Genomic DNA, 16,106 nt, shown 5'->3' with positions numbered 1-16,106 from the left:
GGGGCATCACTGGGGCTGGGTTTAGGACCCCCAGCTGCTCTTTCACCCAGCAGACTGGGGTTCAGTTGCTCCCAGAGCCCTTCTGTGGCTCTGAACTCCCCTGTGCTCCAGTAAAATCCAGATCATTTTCCTTTCTTCTCCCAAAATGTGTAATTCAATTCCAAAACAAAAACATGTAGCAGCTGCCCAGGGAAAGGGCAATATTTCTTCATCTTTAGAAGAGAATAGTCTCAAATCGTAGTCATAACTTCCAAGGTAATGTCCTGACATGGGTGGGAACCCAGCAGTGAAGACACATGTCGAGTAGAGGAAGGATTTATGTAGGCATTAAACCTCATTAAGACATCCCTCTGTCCAGGTCTCCTATGTCCTACCCTTCTGGCATCCTACCCCAAATCCTGGGCTGGGCTTGAAACCTCTAGGGGATTTAGCTCTGTCCTTTCCCAGAGGTCTGTCCTGAGTGTGCTCCAGGTCACAGTTCATCACGCAGAGGACACCTGCTTGTCAAAAAAAAAGACACATGCAGGATTTGCAAAGGGTTCTGAAAGTATGTTTCTATTTCTAGCAACACAGAGCTAAACATAATAACAAAAAACGCTCCCTGCTTCTGTGTCCTCACCACTCTGGAGCATTGTCTGGATTTGGGAGAGACAAGGTTTGCAGGAAGAAGTAATATCTTTTATTAGAACATATGATATTGTTGAAGGGGAAAAAAGAATGAATTTTAGACACACAGACCCTCTCTGAGCTCTTTTTTTTTCCAGTAGTATCAGTTGGTTTAATAAAAGATTAATATCTCCTCCTATGAACCTTGGCTCTCACACCCTTAGACTGTCAGAACCAAAACAACATTTCTACTATGACTTTGGCCTTAGGTCAGTGTTCTTTAAAAAGTCTAGGATCCCTCTGACAGATGCCTCCTCTTCTGAAGCATGAAGGTTTACTGTGTAAACATTTTCTTTCTTCTCTTTCCTTAAAATGGCTAGAGAGAAACCCATATTCTTTATAATTTTCAGTACTCATTGTCAGGTTGCTTCCTGATGATCATCTCCCATCTAGACCATCTCTTGCTTTAGTTCTTCTCCTCTGGAGTTAAAATTGTTTTCTTTCTCCTGGGTACAGTCAGTTATTTTTCCAGTGAAGTTTCCACGCAAGTATTAGATCACCAAGGATTAGCAGCTGCCTGGGTCGTGCTCCTTTAGAGGCTCAATTTAGCATGGTAGATAAGACTAATAGACAAGCCTTACATTGAAAGTAAATTTCGTCTGACCCACGCTCTCCTAGATGGAGGGTCCCTAAATGGTCACACCATCATTGAATGGTGCTCTGTTCCCACCAGCTTTGAGCTCACTCCAGAGGAGTAGCTGCAGTTTCCCACTGGCATTTTTTGTGCATCCTTGCCAGGGCTCCTTAATGCCCGTGTGTATCCTTCAGCTGTACAACACCCGCTTCCGTGCCCCCTGATGCTCTCTTTGTTGCTTTGCTGTCCATCTCATGCAGCATGCTTACAGCATGGGAGATCGAGCCTAGCAGGGGGAAACTGCTGCCCAGCCCTGTTAGCACCAGGAAGGAGCGCTGCGATGAGTGCGCCAGGGCTCTGCACCACCACCTGTGAAGGGCAATGCCAACAGGCAAAGGGGCGGAAAACGCCCTCTGAATTTCTATCTGGGATACGGTACTGACTCACTCTGGGGGAAAAGAAAAGCTGCCATTCTCAGGCTTTACTGTAGACCTGGTGTACCCTGGCAGGATTAGTCAGCTCCGGACAGAGAGTGAGCCAGGCTCCGTGCGCTGGGACAGCGTGCTCAGGCTCCGTTTCAATGTTGATGGGTGGGGGAAAGCAAGTTCAGTCCCTGGCTGTGCTGACTGTTGTGTGTAATCTTGTGTAGATGGTACAATGTGTGTGCTACGTTCAGCTTCCAACGTCAGTACCATTTCCAGCACCTAGGTGCTGTGCAGATGCTAAGCAGCTGAGCATCACCTTTTGTCTCTTCTACCCCTTCTCTGAGGTGAAATATATTATGTTCTACTCTCTCTCCACCCTTTCTGCCAGGGTGTTGGGAAGGTTTTGTAGCTGTAAATATATGTTGCACTAAGGAAAAGACTTAGAAGTGAAAAGTGCTTTAAATTTCTCCTGTACTAAGTGGGATCCTGGAGAACATGTCTTGCTTTGTCATACCTACATAAGTAAGGGCAGGAAAGTCTCACAGTGACCTGCAGACCCCTAGTACTGATACGGGGGGGGGCAGCCAGGCAGAGACATAGTCTTGGTATGTGCAGGAGAACATGTCTGCTGTTGAAAGTATTACGTGCCCTTCTCAGCATCTGTTTACCCCACATGTCTCATCACCCCAACCCCTGATTTGTTATTTCTTTCCTTGTTTTCATTGCCATCGGTCCCCCTAGATGACACCTCTATGCCCCATGAGGTGTGCACGGCTCATGCCATGGTGCCTCACAACTGCCCTGACTGGTGGTTTGGGGACAAAAGAACCAGTTTCCCCCTAATGTGCAGTAGGGCTGGAAACAAGGGAGGTGAGGGAACTGCTCAGTGTGGGCGCATGGGTTAAGTGTCTCTGTGCCTGTCCTGGTGTGTTCTGCGTGCAGGAAAAGTCAATGTGATATTGAACGTGCTGGTCTTTGATATCTCTGTGGCTCCTATAAAAACCTCTGCAAATTGAATTCGCGGCACAGTTCCTTATCTCCTGAAAGGAAGATGTAACAGCATCATCTTGTGTGTTAGCCAGACATTTTTCTTCAACGCTTCCCCATTTCTACACTGAGGGAAAAACAAATGTTGAGTCTTTTTTTTTTTCCCCCCCTTCCTCCTGTTTGAAACATTAAGAGCCCTTCACACAAAACAGCTCAAGTGCAGAGGAATTAATTGGGGAAATTAGGTTGTGTTGTGTTTCTGGCATTTTCTCAGAAATGGTAATTGCCCTAATTCTCCACCCTGCCAAGACCTCCACCCGCCCCGTTTCCCCCCTCCCCTTTTCCTCACTGTCTACCTGTCTTTCTCCTGCTTGAGTTGCTGTTTTCATGCTGTTGCCATTTATTTCATTTCAGTAATGAGCGGGATGTGACAGGTGAAGAGCTCTCACAATCTGGTGACATCTTCTTTGAAGCACAGGCACAAAAGAGCAGTTTGTTTTTGGGAAATAAAAACTCCCTGCTATGGTACTTGACCTCCACGCTCACCCCTTCTCCTGCTCAGGATATGTTGCTGCTGCATTGCAAGTCATTTGGCTCAGATTTTTTGTTTAATATAGTCTCAATATTCTCCCAAACACTGACCTCCATGCTTAACCCCTCTATGTTCTCTCCAAACCACCCAAACCCTCACACGCTTACTGAGACCTAATCAAACTTATGATCTTTCAATCAAAGCTCAACCCCATTCCCAGACATTTGAATTGAGGCTTTTGCTTTCTCCCAACCATTGGACTGAGCTCCAGAGAGCTGGGAGTTCAAAGCCTTTCAGTTTAGCTTCCTGATGGTTTTTAACTCCTGACCTTCCATTTGTGGAGATCATAGATGTAGTCAAATAAGAAGGAACTGTTTGTTTTTCAGTATTTCCTGACCTAAAAGACCTGGTGATGTTCATGGCAGGTTCGGATCCAACGGAGATGCTACAGTGGGTAGTGAAGTAGTGGGACTCCTTGTCTCAGGAGATGGTAGGAGCCAACAGCTGAGATGGGTTGAAAAAGTGATTGAACAGAGTTGTAGAAGCAAAGTAATCTATCAGGAGCTATCAAACACCAAATACCTCCCTGTTTCAGGAAATCCCTGTGCCACTGATTATTGAGGACTGGAAGATATTGTGGGACATATGCTGTGGGCTCTTCTGTTTCCATACTCTCCCCTATGCATCTCTCGCTGAGGTGAGGGTCCCACCTGACTGGACTTTGGCTGCTCTTAAAAGCTGTCTAGGCTGATCTCTGCTTTGCTGGGAGCTGGGGAGGGTACTGGGAGTAACCAGTCAAATGCTGGACCCAGCTGAGGGGTAGTGACACCGTCCCCAGAAGTCAGAGATTCAGTTCAGTTCAGAAAGCCTGTTCACCTCTGCTGTGAAAAGTTGAGACAGCAAGTTTCCTGCAGCAATTTCAGGAGCCCTTTCCTTCAAAGCAATTATCTTCCCATAAAACTTCACTAGGGAGGGCAGGACTCTTCCATTTTCAGTGTTCCCTGGGTGCAGCCAACAGATCCAGAAAGGGTGATCCCCACCCATCCTTGAGTAGTTTTTTCTTCCCCCTGATTGTGAAACTGTTTTTTTCCCCTGTGCTAATTTGTATTGTCCAAGTGTAGTTCCCAACCACCTGCTGGAGTCTGCCTGCATGCAATGTGCTCCCTTCCTCCCGTTGTTCCCACTCTGAACATCCCATTAACCTGAAAGCTGTGAGATAGATACATGGAAAAGAGCACAGTGCCTAGTTTTGAACCAGAGAGACTCTCCCATGGTGGACATCCAGCCAAAACCTGTTCCTCTGTGGTGTCATCAGAAACAAGGAAGGATTTTGTACAGGACAGGCCAGAGGAGCCGGTGGTTCCTGTGTTTTACCAAGGTGGCCCTATTTAAACTGTAGCTAGAGCAGAAGAAAGTGGAGAACTGTATGACAGCAAGCTTCATTACGCTAGCCCAGGTGGACCAGAAACAGCATGTGTGCTCCTGAGTATATGGAAACGAACCATTCACGCTTTGGAAGGACCACTGCCACTTACAATCGAGGGAGACCTGGATGTGTAAAACTCTCCCCTCTCTCTCCCCTCTCCCCTTCTCTACGTTACTGAACCCATTTCCCCACTGCATCCCAGCTGGCCAGTGGCTTCCTTCTGCCTCCCCACCTGCAGGACCATGATCTCAGCTCTCCTTTACCATTGGGACAGCCATGAGATCACGCATAGGTCGGGAAAGGTGGGGAGCATCCCCAAACCTCAATATGATAAGCAAAAGAACTGGAGGCAGAGAAATTATAAGCCAGTTTAGTGGGAGCATGGATAAAGTATGACTTGGCTTGCTTTTTTTTTTTTCAGATTTTTGGAGTGGAGTAGTGACTTTTTGAGTGAGATAGATAGACTTAAAGGTTTTCCCCAGTGTGAAAAGCCTTGCTTCAAGACAAACTGAAGACCTCCCTAGAAAAACTAAGATGCAAATATCTTCATTGTCCTCCTTAATTAAGATTCTCCCATGGAGAGAAACCATTACCTTTCTTTTTTCTTTCTGATTCCTGCACGGTCAGAGTTTCCGCAGGCTTTCCCCTCCCGATCCCCTCCCTGTTTCATAGTCCTGCCTCTCTCACAGCCACAGCAAGCTCCTTCTCCACACCAGCTGAATGGAGAAAGCCCCTATTTGCAAGCAGCTGTCTTTAATATACAGGCTGTTTAGGGCTAGGCTGTCAAAGGCAGCATGTTCGATGTACAATCAAGGGGCAACGATGCACAAAATTGCACACACACACGAAATAGGAATCTTTTCTCGGTGCGTGTTAAGCTTTGAATGCTTAAGTGATTACACCTCTCTCTTCCCCATCCAATTATGTGGGCAACACATGATGAGATTGCTAAAGGAATTAGTGAGGGAAACCTTTACGCTGCCTAATCAATAGTGTCCGGCTCAGTACAAGGTATCTCCCCTCCTCTGGGCCCAGCCGTGTTCCTATCTGCCCTCTGAAAACACAAGTTCACCTTCTCGCTCTTTGGGCTGTGGTGACCAAGAGGAAAAAACAGCAGCATGTCTGTTGAAAATGTTTGTAGTAACAGAGTTTCTTCCTTGCATTAAAGAAAAAAAAAAAAAAAAAAAGATGTAATATAGCCCTGCCAAAACCGCGTTTCAGGGTTTTAAAGAGGCTTCCCGTGCAGGCCAGAAGGACCTTTCCTCTGTTACAATTGTGTGGCCTTACAGGAATGGCCAGCAACCTTATAAGCAAAGACACTGGATGATAATTTTTCTGAGCATGACTGAGGCAAGACGCCAGATTTTATGGGCCACTAGACTGATCCAATATAGCAAATCCTGTGTTCCACTGTGGATTCTGAGACCAAATTATCAATTAGTGTGAAGCATTAAAAAATCCAAATCCCTTTTAGTTCCCTGCAGTCATTAGTGACAAGATACAATATCTATAGCTCAAATGCTTTGCCAGCATCCCCTGGCAGCAAGGCAGAAACTCCACTCTTATTTTTTCCAATACATACAAGAAAAACATATGAGATCAGTGGTTTTTACAGTCAGATTCGGCTGCCTCTTCATATTTACTTAGATGGAGGAATAAATCAGGTTTGGGTTACTCTCTGGGTTAGTTATTTGTTATTGGAATAAATGCATGGTAATAGATCTGACAGAGGAAGATGTTTCTCTTTCAGCTCTGTGTTTGAGGTAGAATTTGCTTTGTTCTGCACTATATTATATTGATGTTTTTTTCCACTGCTGGATGACTTCATTTGCTCTGCTGCTTTCCAATGTCCATACCTCTGCCACAGCTGGCTTTAGGTTGCGGCTTTATGTGATAGATCTCTCTTTTCTTTTTCCCTAACTGTAACATTGTAATGCAGAGGCAATTTAAACAACCATCATGAAACAATTATCTAAGCCTTTCCCCCACCCATTTCCTACCTCAACTTTTCGGGAAGGGAGGTGAGTCAGTCATTCGCGGGGCAATTCCCCAAGCAGAATGAGCTGTCGGCTACATTTAGCAGCTCGATTTTCACCCCTGGTGCAGGGTAGGAAGGCGCCCAGGGCAATGACTAGCTGGACACACCCTGAGGCCGTATTTTTGGTATTCCTCGGGCAGCTATCAGCTTGAGCTCCTAAGTAGCACAGCCAGAAGTCTCCCCCCAAACCACTGTGCTCACCAACTGCCCTTCCATCTTGGGATTTTGTCTCCTTTTTGTCCCGGTGGGAACATGAACACCTTACTAGAAAGTCAGCGGACATTATGCTCGTCATTCACTCTTAATTTGCACACTGTGATCCCTACCCCTTCTCCTCCCTCTCATTCCCCAAATCTTTCCTACTTTGACACACGGGAAAAAGTAGTGCTGTATTCTCTGCTCCATCATTTTGCTTCCCTTATCCCCTCCTAAGGTTCAGTTTTGCGAGCACTGGCAGGTTTGCAGGTGATCGGAAGCTGTGGGATGAGGTTTTTTCTTCCTCCCCCAACCTGCGACAGTGCTGATGGGACAAAGACTTTTGGGGTAGCACAGGGTGATGTACCAGATTCTTCACTGGGACATCTGGCCAACAATGCCCTTAACTCTGGCTAACCCAAGCTTGCTTGAGTAAAGTCATCAGGCCTGGGTCTTGTCCTGCTGGCAGAGGCAGATGGGTCCCTGCACTGTGCCCAGGAAGGCTGGTGGTGGCCAAGGAGCAGGATGCTTAAGTACCAGATACAGAGGAACCGCTCAAGCCTCTTAAAACTTCTCCTGTCGGAGAGGGATGCTAGGTCCCCCAAGGGATGTGGCTTCACAGTCCAAGGAGAAGTTTTAGGAGGCCAGAGCACCCTGTGGCTCTCATCCAGCACCAGTGCTCACCCCTCACCTTCCCTCTATACTGGTGCAGGTGATGGTGTGGGGTGGAAGGTGGTGGTGACCAGGACCAGGGGGTCTCACCTCCCCCATGCCCTCTCAGCAAGGGTTGTGCAGTGTTGGGATGTTGTAGCCAGTGAAAGACGTACGGTTCGGTTAAAGACATACCCTTTCCCTTCTTGTCCCCTTGCTTCATCCCTCCCTCCCTCCCTCTCTCACCCTTCCCTTCTCTTTTGTTTGTCTCCTTCCCTTGTTTTCACCCATTCACTGTCAGGAAGGGCCGCATCCGAAGGGCCAGTTCAGCGCAGCGTGGCAGCGACAGAGACCGGCACCGCCGGCAGCTGCAACAGTGAGTGGATCTCGACCCCTGGGGCAGCTGGAAGCGGGGGACTGGTGCCGCTTGAGCATGAAATGACACGTGGGGTTGAGCGGCTTTGGGACTAGGTCGGGTCTAGTGCGTTTGGCAGCAAAGGGGCTTTCGTGTGTGATGGAAACTGCACATGTTTCTACTATAGCAACTCTCTGGGGCTTGTCTGGACGGTGCGATAATATGGGATGAATGCAAAAGTCCTCAGTGCAATCTTCCTCTGTGGGTGTTCAGGCTGTGTCTGCACTAGTGGACGCTGTGGGCCATCCTCTGGCTCTGATGGCAGCGAGCGCAGCAGGGTTGGTCTCTGTGCAGCTAAACCGCTCCATGCCTCCAAGCAGGGTGGCATTTGCACTGCTCATTTGTGTTGTCCTCTCAACAGTTGTTTGGATGCTGTCAAATTGGCGTGGACTAAAACCAGACCGTTTGAACAGTTGGACCATTACATGCCAGCCCTGACGCCTTTTGTCTGCTAGTCTAGACACAGCCTCGGTGTCTGACTGGTTGGGTGCTTGCAGCTGCGATTGAGTGGATGTCCACCACCACTGCCCCACTGCTCCCCCCATCCCTTGCCCAGTGGAGTGGCAGAGGGGGGTCAGTGGGGGTTTGATGCTCTGGCAGTGCAAAGAAGTTCAGCTTTGCCACGGTGGTGGCTGATGGGAGCCGGGGGGGCCACCCCCCCCCCCCCACAGCGGCGAGCCATCATCCCGTTGTGCTCGCTGCATGGCTGAAGCCTCTGCATAGGGGTGCTCAGCCCAGTGGGTCCCCAGCTGTCACAGCATCCCCGAAGCCACCGCCAGCAAGCTGCAGCCAGTGAGCTGCAGAAGCCTGTGAGAAGGGCAGACATTGAATTTGACAGTCTTGTGTGGTTTTGCTGCTGGCACACAAGGAAGTGCTCTGTTGATCCAGAAAGTCGGGGAGCCTTTGCTTGTGTCCGTTTTAGAAGTGGATTGAGCTAATCCACCCAAAGACTTTGTTTGTGCAGAGCAGTTATGACCCCTTATAAGTTAAGGCAGGGAAGTGATGGCTTCCACACTTTATTTCTCAGTAGCTTCCCTGTGCCAGCAAGCCCAGAGATATGGACATAAATACTTGCAAAATAGCCGTGACTGGGACAAATTACCAGGGTCCAATTACCCAAACCTGCCTGTGACATTGCTAGATGAGGTGTATGCTCCTGGCCGGGTGATGAAGGACTAGCTGTCCCACTGCCCAGCCTCCTCACAGCATCACCACCGCTCCTCCTGCCCCGGCAGCGACGGGGATTAAGCGAACGCCTACACAGTGTTAAGGAGCTGAGTGGATCTCGCAAAGCCCTCCTGGGATCCGTGACGGAGCAGGGCTCTGGCAGTTCCTGACTGTTGCCAGAATCACACGGGAGTGTGAGTTTAGATATCGCTGATTTTACAGGGGATATGTCAGTGGATAAGAAGACATGCCACCGAAAGGTGATTTTGTTACATTTATGACTTTCTGAGCCAAAATTAAATTGCGGGGTGTGGATGGGAATTTAGTTCTAAGCACTGATGTAATTTTGTATCCTCAGCCCTGAAGGCAGTTTTTAAAAAATTATTTTCCCCTGTGCCCTGACACTATTTTTTTGCCTTTCAATCATGTTCTTATGACAGAACAAATACTGGGGTTGACCTTTGCAATGTGACATAATAATATGTGACTTCTTTATAGCTCTTTTCATCCAAAATGCTTGGCACGCTATGAATCTGATCCTGCAACTGCTTACCACTGGGCTTAGCACTCACTGCTCCAAGCAATCCCTGGGAAGGCAGAGGAGCACTCGCATACAGAAGTGCTATACCTGGTGTTATCCGCAGGATCAGGCCCTGGAGAAATGTAGCACATGTCTGTGAATAGCCACATTTTGGAGAGAGAAAGCCTTGCCCTCTCATTTATGATTATTATTCACTATCAGAGTGCCATGCCCAGCACTAACATGACAGCCTCCCCTTGGCTAAAATGTCATGGCAGGTAATGCTTGAGTCATATTTATAGCTATCATCTACAACTGTGTTGCTTTTTATTATTTTTTTTTCCCAGCCCTGAAAGCATGCTAATTAATAAACTCCCTTAGCTTATACTGCACCTTTTGATCCTGCAGAAATCACAGCGTTTTACCTTATTAGCAAGTAGGAATTAAAGAATATTACTACTACTCAGGGGAGAAAAAGGAACATCGTAACCACTTTCCCCGTGTATCCCTTCTGAACCAACCTTGCACTGTGCCCTCAGAAACCCCAAGCTCAGCCCCCTTGACTTGACAGAGGATGGGAATCCCAGACCGGTGAATGCTTGGGCTGAAAACCACTTTCTGCTCTGCTATTCCCGTTCTGAAAAGGAGAGCTCAGTTAGGTGTATGGAGAAGAAGAAGAAGAGTCCCGCAGTGAGATCCCAGCCTTGGACTGGGCTGCAGGTCCCTTCCATGCTACCGATGTCCTCTGTCACCATAGGAAATTCCGTTAGTCCTTCTGTGCCTCAGTTTCCCATTGTTAAAAGGTGATCCCTGCTCATCTTCACCGAGGAGATTCACATGAAAAAAAGATTGCAAGGGACACAGTCATTATGGTGTTGGGAGACAGGTAAGTACCTTAGAAATACATAGGGAACCTGTGAGCTGAGACATTTGTGGTACTGGTTGAAGGACAGTGAATTTTGGAAGTCCTCAGTAGTTGGAAAATGCAAAGACGGAAGCAGATAGGATCCTTGCGCCCACCTCTGCTTGGTATGTTCAGGCTGGGCAGAACCAGGGGAGAGCCCTGCTCCACCTTCTTGGTGATAGGAAGTGGTTAAATCTGGGGATGGAGACCCACTAACCGTCGGCAGGTATCTACACGCTGCGCCGTTGTTTGCCATTAGTAGAGCACTGTGTCCCCCCCGCCCTTAAAAAATAAGTTCGTTGGGAGTAGAGGGGGCTGAAAGGGATTCCCTGGATCATCAAATCCTATCCCCTGTTGCATCAATCACAACAGATTTATCCTTTTCATAATCAAGCACCACTATTAAATGTGCTCCTAAGGAAAGACGGTCCCAGAATCTCGTTGCTTTAACTCGGGGATGCTTCTAATTTCCAGTCTATGCTTAGTCATGGCCCGTTTGTTAAACAGCAGGTACCTGGCACAGGAGCAAGAAATTTAACACAGTTTTCTTAAAATAACCACCCAGAAATCCTATCCACAAAAAAATGCTGAGGTTGTAAAAGGGAACGTGCAAGGTCAGGTAATGATAATGGGGAGGCCCGAGCTCACACTTGCCTCTGCCTTGTAGTACAGACTTTACATAATCACCTGCCGTTAATCTTATATGATCCAGTTGAGGTACAAGGCTGTACTGTACAGAACAAAGGAACTTCTTTGCTATTCTTCTCCATAATATGCATTCCGTAACTCCGTTTCTTTTGCCAGCTATAACTAACCCCGAGCTAAACATTTGACTATTTTTCCCTTTCTTGGCAGGCTTTTCCATGCCATTTATTACTTTACTGTACAAGTCTTTACCTGCACAGCATCTTTGAGAAGTCAGTGAGTTGCATTGCCCCATTTTACAGGTTAGGAAACGAAGCACAGAGCTATCAGCCTTATCAATGCATAGAGCTGCAAGGGCAACTGTCCTCCTCCAAAATGCCCCTGCTTTATTCAGCGCAGCCTTATTCACTCCAAACCGTGCAATTGCTACCCAGCCAGAGGAAAGGGGCTGGTGCAGCAGTCTGCCTTGTGGCACACAGTGTACGATGCATGCCATGGAAATGATGGGATGCTCTAGACCCATGACTTGCTCGCTTTACAGTCTTGTCCAGTTAGTTAATCAGAGTGTGCAATGAATGAGGGGGGGAAAGAAATAGGTGAGTATAGGCAGCGGTGCAAAACCGCTGTGTTACCCATTGCAGCACCCGTTAGTTGTGACCCAGCCCACAGAGGGCAATGGCAGACGGAGTCATACACGCTTAGGTCAGGTCACTGCTGCGCAGCATAATCAGCCAGAGTGACTAAGGAGGAAGGCTCACTTGACAAAAACAGGTTTGCAACTAGGACGCCGAAATCCTATGTTTGCTTATTTAACTTGGCAGGTATTCAAGTGAAACAGGCACAGAGGGGAGGTGTTAGAGCTGATCTCGGTACCAGCGTGTGGGATTTTGGCTTTCTATTTGAGTGCTCTTGTTTGGAAAATAAATGTGCTCAGAACCCCCTCCCCCCTCCCTTTTTTTTTTAAGCACTATTTAAATGTCATAAGAATCTTACAGTGCCCACCTTCATGTTCCTAACAAATTAAAATATTTTATTAGTCTATAATCTGAAAATCATTACCGTGGTTACTATAAAAACCCAAAGCTCTCCAGAGGGAATGATGTCAGCAGGTCTAAAATGTGTGCAAATATACTTCGTTGCCATAAAGGTACCAGGGGTCGGACAGGCAGCCCCTAGCCCCGGGGCAACAGGCTGTTAGCATGGGAAGGAACGAAGTGCATCTCACAGCCGGGAGGGAGAAAGCAGATCTCTTGGCTGGTTTTCCTGGAGTTTTGCAGGGTGAATGCCTGGGGCTGTGCCTGTCTGGTTTGGATGGTTTCAGAGGAAAGCGTTGGTGCTGTTCCCACGCATCTCCCTCGCAGTGAGGGTAAGAAAGCACTCCAGACGGCTCACCCCCATCACTGATGAGCTGCTCTGAACCTCTGGCCCCATCCTGCTAATGCAGATAGGGTGGGTGCCTGTTCCCCTCGGGCATCCACATGCCCCTGGTGCCTCCTTCCTCCTGCCGATGACTCTGGATGTGTCCATCCGTCTGAATAAGCAATGCCTAACGTAGGGCAGGCAGGAGACAGCCGCATCCAGCTCTGAGAAAGCAGCCCATGCCCCCTGCCCCAGGCAGCCGGCACCAGGAGAGTCTGGGTGACAAAGTAACCCCTGCTTTGCCCAGGTGACACCAGACGCTCCCAGCGTGGTGGCTCCTGAGCCGGTCCCTCGGCCCGTGCAGAGCCAGTGGGCTTCTGCTGGTTACTCCTCACTGGCTTGGGCAAGTGTCAAATGGTTCAAAGATCAATTACCATTTAACTGGCTGTATTTCCATCTCTGCAGAAGGCAGAAGTACTGGGATAATTTACCCTGGTGTTACACAGCAGATTATCCTGTACTTACAAGGTCACCAGTTACCATGTAATTAGACCTCTGACGCAGAGAAGTCCGCGATAGGTTTCCAAACCACTCTTCTTCATGGTGTCAGGGAAGCAGAGGGATGACAGCAAAGTGCAGACTGAAACCTCATTAGGTGCATTTAAAGCTGTTAAATAGTTTAAAATTCAAGCTGGGGGAGGTGCAACGAGCGGGCAGCAAGGCCACCTCTACCTGTCAGTGAGAGGGAGGAACAAAACCCAGAGCAGTTTGTCTAGGAAATGTGGGAAAGCCAAAACAGAAAGGAGGGCTTTGAGGAAGCTATGTGTGCTGGGCGGCTGGGGGCTGAACAGCAGCAACGGCTGCTGCTCTTCAAGCCATCAGGGAGAACTTTGCCAGTGGTGGAGGATTCTGCTGAGCCACAGAGCTGCACGGCTGCTGGGTCCTGCCCCATGGGATGGTGTCCATGGGGCCATGTGGGATTCCGCAGCGAGGATGCCCAGTGGTTCAGGAGAAGGGGTGGGCAGCAGGACACCCTACCTGTGCCTGCTGCCTCCCTGCCTCTCGCTCCGGATTGCTGTCCTCCTTTTTTCACACACGCCCAAATCAAACACCTACTCATGGAGCGTTTCGAAGAATGACAAATGCCTTTGATTATCAAGCACAAATTCCAGTAGCAGCTCATTGCACCTCTTGGGTGGCTAATAAAGCACCGAGCCGGTTCTGATCAATATACAGCAAGTATCGCTGTAAAGTGAGATTGTGCCCGCTCCAGGCCATATTGCGTTTTGTCTTTATAAACCCTGTCCGCTTCGAACTAAGCATAGTCCCTTGTGGGGTGGCAGCTCCCCAGCAAGCTTGTGGCTTTCAGTGTGCCAGTGAAACAAATGCTCATCCATGTAAAGAACCCAAGTCAAAGAGCAAAGTGTGTGCCTCTACAGCGATCATTATTTTAAATACTCTTTTATTACACAGCCACATGTCCCTGACTCAGCCCCACAAAGAGGGTATCCATAAGGTCGACAGCTTCTGGCGAGGTGCAACAGAAACAAAGACAGTGTGAAGCAATTGATTGCTGAGGATAGAAAGAGCTGTATGTAAATAGTTTGTCTAAAGAATGACCAGAGTGAGGAGATGTGCTACCTGATTGCAAATATTTACAAAGTTGTGAGCTTGGAGGTTAGAAGATGTTGAGAGAAATATATAGAAGTTAGCACAGGGATAATGTGGTGAGGATGAGGCTGGGGAAAATCAGTGTGGCAAGCAGGAAATTTCCATCATGTAGGCAAGATTTGCTTCCGATTTCCTGAGGGAGGCTGTGGGTTGCCCACTGGGATATATGGATTAGCACCCATCAATACCTTAGCAAATCCTTTAGGGCCCTCTCTCACAAAGGAAAGAGGGCAGGATGAAATTTAGTAGGCTTTTTTTTTCAGCTCTACTCTTTGGGCTGTAAAGCTGTTTCATACGCAGACATGTGTGTCATTGCCTGTGCATGCTGCATACACATACCTAACGCTCTTGGACTAGAGCGGCTTATCCAGAGGCAGTGAAACCAGCCGAGGCTTTAAGCCCAGCATTTGTAGTCATGTTTCTCCTTGAAGTAAATGCTCCAGCAATGACATAATTGAGGACTGTCCTGTCTGCTCAGCATATGTCTGCAGGGGTCATTCATCCTATCAGACACTGCAGAACATTAGAGGTTTCTGTAGACTCACTTTCTCCTTCCGTCCTTCCTCTTGTGGCTAACCCTAATGGAGTGCTGGTGGCTCGAGACTCCTCTAGGAAAACTCACCCGGTTCGGAGAGCTGACCACCTAGAAGCAGTCCTATATTAGGGCAAAAACAGTCAGATGTGTCCTACCGGGTGCTGGGTTTGTGAGATGGTCCCAGCGGGGCTCACTGGGGTGGAGCGTCTGGCTGGCTGCAGGAAGGGGAGCAGAAGGCAACTAGCAATATCTGCGATGGCCACTTAGTGCTCGAGGGCTCTAATGGCATCTGGGAACCAGGTTCCTGTGTTTGTGGGTTTGCTTATTTACACTCCTGGCTAAATAAAGTAAGGAGGAAGAATTTTAACACAGTGGTTAAAACGCATGGGACTCCAGCAACTCTGTCCTACTCAAGGGCATCCAGAAAACTTGATAAAGAATGAACAAAACTTCAATGCACAGAAAGTCTCAGGTGGAAAAATAGAGTAGAAGAGGACGCAATGCTTGATTCCTTCAAATTTTCAGCTAAATTGCTTTTTTTCCAGCAGAATCCTGCAGCCAGACCCCAGCCTCCCCTTCTGCACGTGCCACCATTTTGGCTATCACTGTTTTTAGGTCTGCGACTTCCCAGCGCTGCTGCTGCTCCCCCATCGCAGCTGGGCTCAGATGGGTGCAGTAGTTTTCTTCTCCTGTGCCTGTCCCTCTTTGGCCGTTGTCACCATCTGCAGCCTCTCCTCTGTGTGCCACACCACCTTTTGACAGGGGTGCTTCAGGCAGGCATGGGAAAGGCATGTCCAGGGCAACCTCCCCTATTTTAGGTCTCAGGAAGTTTAGCCATTAACATCCTATATTCGATGCGTCTCTACAGTGGCCTAACTCATGGGTGGTGGTGGGGGTTGAGGTTTGCCTCTGCCGTGAAATACAGCTCTCCATTCAGCAGTGCCAGAGCTGGCACAGCTTTCCCACCGGCACTGATGAGTTTAATCACATCATTAGTAGGTGTGACACTGAAGCCTCCGATGATGAGCTCTTTATTTTAACACACCTTGCAACGTGTTTGTCTGAGATGCCATCTGTGCCTGCACTGCCTTCGTTAGGAGAGAAAGCGTATGCATCTTCTGAAGTTGTTCTATATTTCTGTGATGTTTCCCTTCTGAGAAACCACTGTTCAACTAGAGGGTGAGAACTCACACCTGAAGGAAAGCACCATCACCCAAAATGCTTAAACCGGCCAAATAAACCATTAGGAAGTGCACCATTGGGAACCGTCCTCAACTGGCCCACAGGAAACTGGCTAGAAGGAACGATCCAGCTATTTTACTGCTGAAAGTTTTTCATCTTGGTAAAGCACTAAGGCCCCATCCTCTAAAGTACTGTAAGTTTTCAGGAAAGCAAG

General features: G+C 48.2%; 1 protein-coding gene across 1 annotated transcript in view; it reads left to right on the top strand.

The window, feature by feature from the left end:
• NTRK3 (neurotrophic tyrosine kinase, receptor, type 3) overlaps nucleotides 1-16,106 on the top strand; it is a 221,217-nt gene that overhangs the window by 192,799 nt on the left and 12,312 nt on the right. The window contains 1 exon segment of the mRNA XM_009335182.1: nucleotides 7,796-7,870. Coding sequence (XP_009333457.1) covers nucleotides 7,796-7,870 — 75 coding nt within the window.

This window comes from Pygoscelis adeliae, unplaced genomic scaffold (assembly GCF_000699105.1).
Source record: "Pygoscelis adeliae isolate BGI_AS28 unplaced genomic scaffold, ASM69910v1 Scaffold21, whole genome shotgun sequence".
Classification (NCBI taxonomy): Eukaryota; Metazoa; Chordata; class Aves; order Sphenisciformes; family Spheniscidae; genus Pygoscelis; species Pygoscelis adeliae.
Note: the sequence above shows the minus strand (reverse complement) of the source record. Positions and strands in the feature narration are given on the sequence as shown.